Source organism: Mus caroli, unplaced genomic scaffold, assembly GCF_978045245.1.
Source record: "Mus caroli unplaced genomic scaffold, Mus_caroli_1 scaffold_5, whole genome shotgun sequence".
Taxonomy (NCBI): domain Eukaryota; kingdom Metazoa; phylum Chordata; class Mammalia; order Rodentia; family Muridae; genus Mus; species Mus caroli.
Window position 1 is genome coordinate 112,129,109 of NW_028227260.1, and position 7,847 is coordinate 112,136,955.

A 7,847-nucleotide genomic window follows, 5' to 3' on the forward strand; every position below is an offset into this window, starting at 1 on the left:
GTGTTTCTAAGGGCTAGACTTCTGGTTCCTTAGAACAAAGGTAAAGTTACTTTAAACTACATTGTGTAAGCTATTCAGGCTTGATATCTCAATGGCTAACTCGGTTCTGACATTAGAGTCAGCTAGAACTAGTCTCCTATATTTGGAAGGCCCCCAAAAAAGAGGTAGACTGAACAAAACAAAGACAAGAACAAAATCAGTGTCTTCAGCGAAAATCGTAAAGAATAGCTTTTCTATTCTTCCATACTAGTCTCAACACAACAAAAAACCCAGTGCAATGTGTTTCTGTCTTCAACTCAATTAGCATGCAGACTATTGGCAAAAGCATATCCCCACAACATGCTAAAGCATTACTGGGTTTAGACCTAGGCACCATTCTTTCTGTAACTGGTCCCCAAAATCAAAAGAAGAAAACACATACATTCCTAGAAATGTGGAGAATTCTATTGTCACTGACCACCTGCACTTCAAGGCTGCTGCTGTTGGTCATGATAGAAACTGAAAGGAAAATGGCATTGTATCGAGAAAAGATAGGGAAATGTGTGTGTGTGTGTGTGTATACATATATACACACACACATATATATACATATATATACACATATACACACATATATATATATATATCCAAAAAGACTTTGACTAACATCATTAAACCAATAAAAGAATAAATTATCACATGTACATATTATATATATATGTGTGTGTATATATATATATATCTTCATCAGAAAGAACCAGGACTCCTTGGCAAAATTACTAATTCTTAGGCTGAACATACACAAAAAAATATGAAATGAACCTTCAGTGTTCCCAGAAAGCCAGAAAATGTGAAAAGAATGATGGAATGTGTCAAAGAGACAGGAGCCAGATTGAAGGGCTCCCACTGGCCAAATATGGAACAATTAATTATCATATCGAAATAAACAATACTAACAGGTGGAAACCTAGTGAATAAAATTTGAATCTATAATTCCATGCGTATATAAATAAATGCAAATTAATTAAATAATTTGGAAGAAGTCTCCCTTAAATAGAATAAACACGAGCTAATGTGAAACTTTAGCATCATCATTTACAACCATCATAGTTGTGAGTGACCTAAGCAAGAGCCATGAGTATAATGGAAACTACTGGATGGAAGCCATCCAGGAGGATATTTACATTGTCTCCTAACACCTCCATAGAAATTAATAATTGAAAATGAAAATGACAACACATATCCAGTGACAAAATCTGGCAGATATCAAAGTCAAGTGAGCACATTTATCATTATGGGGACAATTTGGACCCATGTTTCCGCTGATATGAAAAACACATTACCATCACTTTTGCACTATTCTTACCAAAACTGCACAGCTGGAATCTAGTTACAAAAAAAGTAGACAAATCCAAACTAAGACCTGGTCTACAAACAACTGGATTATGTAATAGAAATGCCTAGATTTAAAAAAAAAAAAGTGAAAGGCTGGGAGGCAAGTAGACTTGGTAGCTAGATCTTAGGCAAAATAACATGATTGGCTAAATTTTAAGATCAGCTAGAAATTAAATGTTAATGTCGTATCCCTGTTAAAATGTTTTATTTTGTTCTTTGTGATATGGTTAAGATAATCTCTTATCCTTAGGGAGCATACACTGAGACAAATGGTAGTAATTAGGAATTATACCTTCTTCTTATAATCAAACAACTCAAAAACAAATAGGGGGTATGATATAGAGGCTCTGTGTGTGTGTGTGTGTGTGTGTGTGTTTTACAGACAGAGATGCAGAGAAAGAGAGAGAGGAAAGAGTGCATAGCAGGAAAATTAAAGAGCGAGATGAGGATGGGAGAATGGCAAAGCATGTGCATGCAAAGGGTTAACCATCAACAAGTGTGGGTAACTAGTCTATAGATTTTCTTGTTCTTTTACATTTTCTGTGAGTTTGAAGTTATATTAAAACAAAAGGGGAAAGAAAATAAGTGTTTTCTCTACATCAAAAAGCAAGTGGCAAAATTGTGGGAACCTGAGACACCTTAAAGGAAGGCAGAGCCTTGATCTAGGAATGGCTAATTTCAGCCTTATTTTTGAGCAGAGCTGTGATATACCAATTCTACTCTTACTGAGGGAAAAAAAGTGAAGTTACTCACAACAGCGCAGTCTCCTGTCAACAGTTGGACTTATCTTGTGGATGAGCCAAACATCATCTTCCCAACTAACTACATTTCCATATAAACATGTTATAAACTCCTCATTTTCCAGGATGCGGTCCCAGAGCTGAAAGTAATACAGGCTGCTTGTAAAGCGAGGTATCACAGTTTTAATCTGACCCTCTCCATTCCTAGGAAAGTGTCCCAAGACCAAAGTCCCATTAGGAGACAGTCTGTGTGGCTGATCCATTATTGCAAGTATCCTTTCTTTGTTCTGGAAGAGCTCTAATCTGCCCTTCACACCATCCCATACCAAGCACAGGGTATGCCAATGAAATGGAATCAGGTGATAACTGACATAGAAGGTCTTGCCAAAGCTGTACAGTATCAGCTGCTGATGGTCTCCTGCAAGTCCAAGGTCTACATCTTCTCTGCCCAGGAGAGTGTTATTAGTAATGTAGACGAAGGCCATCCAGTAATGTGAGCTGTTAGTCATCAATATCAGATCAATACATGCGGTGAGTCGGCTGAGTTCGGGCATGGTGTAGGTCAGGCTGACATATGCCTCGCTTTCTCCATAAAAATCCAGCCTTTTTCCTTTCAATGAAAGTGAATCTGTCCAAATTTGGAGAAAAGAAGAAGAAAACAAATGAAATTTCAGTTAATTTTTTTTCTATCATCTTTGGCAGTATAGTCAAATTGTACAATAAAATTATGAGTCAATCTTGATGCAAATAAGGAAATAGTAGATACACAAAAACCATCTCTATTTGACATTGACATTGACGTGTGATTCTTTTGGCAGAAGAATCTCTCCCTAATTCTATTTTTCCTGGGATAATATGAAAAGTTAGCTTAGTACCCCCAAGCACACACCAGCTGAACAGTTTGAAGACATAGTTGGAAGTTCACGGTGGAGAAGGCCAAGGAGAGGCGGCCCAGACTTCAAATTTGCCACACAATCCTCCTGCATATAATCAAGAGAGAATTATTTCCACCCACCTAACTGCCTTATTACATTCATGATGCAATAGCAATTTGTTTCTCCAATGCCTTTTTCTGAGCCAAATTACGGATTTCGTCTGCCTCTTGAGACTGCTTCTCACTGAAAGGCCCTGACAAAGGATTGTGAGCTGCATAGCTGGACAGCACAGAAGCTCTAGGGTGTCTGCTGGGTATCAGAGACAGTAGATATGTCTCTACCCAAGGGCATCCTTCCATATCCTTCCTAAGGCCCACGTTGACTTAAAGACTTCAAGACATTTACAGAACCAGTTGCAGACAGCATGGGAGGCCTGGCGCTGGCATTCACCAGCTTTCTGACTTTGGCCTCAGTGTTTGCTTCAGAAACAAAGAAGATTTGGAGTGAAAGGGTTGTATATCTGCCTTCACAAGGACCAGATAACCCCTCCCTTGAAGGTCTTTTAAGATTATTTGAAGAATAAGTGAGATAGTATTCACAAAGTTTTCCTAAACATCCCTGAAACATCTCATTGGTACTCTTTTTTTATTCATTTTTCTACAATTGTTCTTTGATCAAAGTTTCCATTATCCTCTCTTATCAATTTCCTCCTCCCACCAAATCCTTTCTTCCAAAGTTCCTTCCTACTTTCCTGTCTATTTTTTGTGAATCTACTCCACTGAATAAAGGTTGCATGCATGAGTATGTGGGATATATTTGCCCAAGTGGGGACAATGTACCAGTGGCTACACCACTGGGGAATTCAACTCATTCTTTATATAACTTAAACAGTTCTGGGAAGAGGAAGGTCTTATGAGCCCTTCCTCCATCTGTAATGGAGTATTAATGGGTCCGGTCTTGTGTAGGTCAACACTGCCTCTTTGAGTTCATAGGTGTAACATCCACACCATGTTCAGAAGACAGTATTTCACAACTCCTTCCCATCATCCTGCTCTTACATTCTACCTCCTTTTCCACAATGCTCCCTGAGCCTGTTTCAAGCTGTGGTACATACTTCCACACATCCTTAGCTTGCATGTGTATACATACACACATTCTCATTTGCATATGCACACGTCCACATACACTGAACCCACATGCAGGAACTCCTATTGTTACCAGCTTATGTGTTCATACTATCTTATCATCATATGGCTAATAAATTATTAAAGCCACAAGATGAAAATTTCCATGAAGTCAAGGTATCAGTTATTGTTAGTTAACATTGTTTTGTTCTGTTGTTGTTATTGTTCAGCTCAATAAAATGATATCAAATTATTTAAGAATGCCATTTATGGTGGGCATAAATCTTTAGGATTTATTTAGCCCTTTAAAAAGAATGTATCAGGAAGTGTGGATTTAGCTCAGTGGTAGAATGCTTGCAGGCCCTGGGTTTGGTCCTAAACTCTGAAAAAACAAAAAAGAGGTGAAAAGAATGAATCATAGTCTTATATGCCCTCTGAGGGCCTCTTCGCTCTTTAATTCACTAATACAAAGCCAGTTATCAAATGAAATGAATGATCAACTTACAAAATCAGAAATATAAAGACTAATGGTATGAAAAAGTATACCATTTCACTATTTCAAGCATATTAAAAGAATGATGCACCATTTTTTTTCTAGTAGGCCAATTTTTCCTATTTTCTTTTGAGTTAAGGTCTTGGTATACAGCACAAGGTGCTCAGGCTGGCCTCACAATCATCCTCACATCTCTACCCTATCCCTCACTGTTCTGAGAATGTAAGTATGTGCTACCATACCCTGCTCTAGACAAGCTAAAATTTTTAAAAGTTGAGAATACCTAGTATTGACAAGCCTGTGGGGAAATGAGTCATTCTTCCATGCTGCTTGTGGGAGGGCCAATTAAGAAGCATTTTTGAAGAGCAATTTGTGAATGTCTATGACAATTTTTATTGTGTATAATTGCACATATACTTTTGACCTTGCAATTCCAGTTCTATTGGTTTATTCTAGACAAATATACATAGACACAGGTACAAGCATATATTGTTGTGGTCATGGGATTTCTTAGTTTGAACAACTTCATGCTTGTATACAATATGTTGTGATCACATTCCACCTCAGTACCCTGTCTCAACCCCTCCCCAGTCCTGTCAACCCTCTTCTTTCCAACTCGTTCCCTTCATACCCTCTCCTTCCTTTCTTCCTCCCTTTTTACCTACAAGCCATTTGCAGGTAATTGCAGCTGTTCTATGGTCATGATTGTATGGTTTATGTCATACCCAGAATCTTAACTTCACTCCTCTCCAGCCTCTAGCTCCCTTAGCATTTTCAGTCTTTCATCCATGATGTTCCCTGGGATTTGGAGAGGGTGACACAAATACCATATTTAGAGCTGAGCATCTCTCAATGGTCACTTTTTCTTAGCAGTTACTCAAACCTGCAAGGATATGTATGAAAGCAGTATTACTAATGAAGGAAATTACAAGTCTCTGGATGTACCAATAAATGACTAGTAATGTAACCTCTATGCAACATAGTATGAAAACACATGAGGTAGACTTGTGTAGTTACAGACTTTTCAATGCTGAGTAGTTTGTGAAATGGGACTGAAGTGTGTATATATATATATATATATATATATATATATATATATATATACATCATGATGGCACATGCCTTTAATCCCAGCACTCAAGAGGCAGAACCAAGTGGTTCTCTGTAAATCAAGGCCACTTTGATCTACATAGCAAGTTTCAAGCCCTCCAGAGTCACAGTGAGTCCCTGTCTCAACAAAAAATGTGTTAAAAGATCTGAAAGGACACACATTAATTTAAAAATTATTATCTAAATTGAGATTCTTGGGGATTTTTGTTTTCTATTCTACTTATTACATGAAAATCTTCATATTTTAAACAATATTTATGCAATTAATGATCACTTATAATCAGAAAAATAGAGATAGATGGCTGGTTTAATGTAGGGTGGATAGATAGATAGATAGACAGACAGACAGACAGATAGACAGATCACTGTGACTTTTCTTGGAATTCTGTAGACTTTACTTAAATGTGAGTATAGTGTGGTGTACAGTCAAAAATGCTACACTGTGTTCCAGTTCTTTCTTCTCCTACCCCCTTGGGCAGGGGCAATGAATGCATATCAAACTTTCAGGGAGGTTTCTGGCAGAGAGTGAGTGCTATACAAATAAATGTTAAACAAATAAATCCTTCTCACTTCTTTTTTTAAGATTTCTTTCTTTCTTTCTTTCTTTCTTTATTTATTTATTTATTTATCTTATGTATGAGTACACTGTAGCTATACAGATGGTTATGAGCCATCATGTGGTTGCTGGTAATTGAATTCAGGACCTCTACTTGCTCTGGCCCTGCTCGCTCTGGTCCAAAGATTTATTTATTATTATATCTAAGTACACTGTAGCTGTCTTCAGATACACCAGAAGAGGGCGCCAGATCTCATTATGGATGGTTGTGAGCCACCATGTGGTTGCTGGGATTTGAACTCAGGACCTTCAGAAGAGCAGTCAGTGCTCTTAGCTGCTGAGCCATCTCTCCATCCCCCCTGTTACTTCTTTATGCTTCCTTTTTACATGGCAAGATGAGAATAGGAATTACCAGACCTGGAAGGTGGGTGGGACATCATAAAAGATGATGCAGTGCTAACATTTAGGTGATTGGTGTGATAATGTTCACAAACTGTGAAGCACTTTGTAAATGTCAAGTGCAGTGTTTTCCCGTGTCACGAGTAGAAACCTCTTTCTTCTGCAACCTTGTCTGCACTCATCTGAGCCCTCTTTCTACCTCCAGGCTTCTGGCAGGGTTCAGAGGAGGCAGGACTATGACAAAGTGAACAGGGCTTTGGCCCTTCTGTTTCGCTAAGCAGGCAGCCTTTTCCAGTGGGTCTCTCAAGGGCCTGATTCAAAGGCCACTTGTGTCTTTGCATATCATTTTGCTGTGCATTGCAGATGTCTGCTTGGATGCTGCCATCTGTTCCCTGGCGATTCTCAAGTCCACATTGCATGATCGTTCCCCAAAGTGTCTTCTCTCTTGATCTTCATCTGTGTCCAGTTACCTTTATGTACCCTTTCCTTTCACTCTAAACTCCATATGTTGGCTTTCTTACATAGAGGAGGTGGTTTGTTTCTATCATAATGGTGAGATTTTGCTGTATTTTTTACATGTGTGGTTATTTTGCCTGTGCATATATTCATACACCAGGTGCATGCTTAGTACCTGCAGAGGTCAGAACAGGGCATCCAAACCCCTGGTACTGGAGTTACAAATGGTTGTGTGTTTTCATGTCATCATGACTTGAACCCAAGTCCTCTGGAAGAGCAGCATGTGCTCTTGGCACAGAGCATTCTGTCTATCCCTGTATTGGTTGTTAGTTTAAAGGAATAGTGAAAGTCATCTGAAAATCAAAAGATGAGACCAAAGTCAGCTAGAGAACCCTGCCAGCAAGAGGCAGGTGCTATTGATATGTTGGTATATTTCCTCTGACTTGATTTCTCTATGTGAGGGTTTTCCTTGTTCTGGCTCCTTGCTTTTTCTGCTTAACATTATAGTATAAGCATGTTCTACTTTAAGAAAAACTCATCAGAAGCCTGATGAGAGTAGCTATTGTGTTCACTGCAGGGAGCAGCAGGCATCGTTTTATTTGTACTGGAAATTTCACCAGTTTCAAGTGTAGAATTTCAGAGGCATTTAACATGCTCATGTTAGTATACATCCAACATCTTGTTTCAGAGTTTCCCTCAACCCAAAAGAAAACTTGTACC

At 38.5% G+C, this 7,847-nt stretch overlaps 1 protein-coding gene across 1 annotated transcript in view; it reads right to left on the minus strand.

Annotated features, from left to right (window-relative positions):
• Positions 1-2,668, minus strand: part of Adgrg4 (adhesion G protein-coupled receptor G4) — a 101,981-nt gene extending 99,313 nt beyond the window's left edge. The window contains exon 1 of the mRNA XM_029473531.1: positions 2,128-2,668. Within this exon, the coding sequence (XP_029329391.1) occupies positions 2,128-2,668 (541 nt within the window). The remainder of the gene's footprint in view (positions 1-2,127) is intronic.
• Between the last annotated feature and the right edge of the window lie 5,179 nt (positions 2,669-7,847).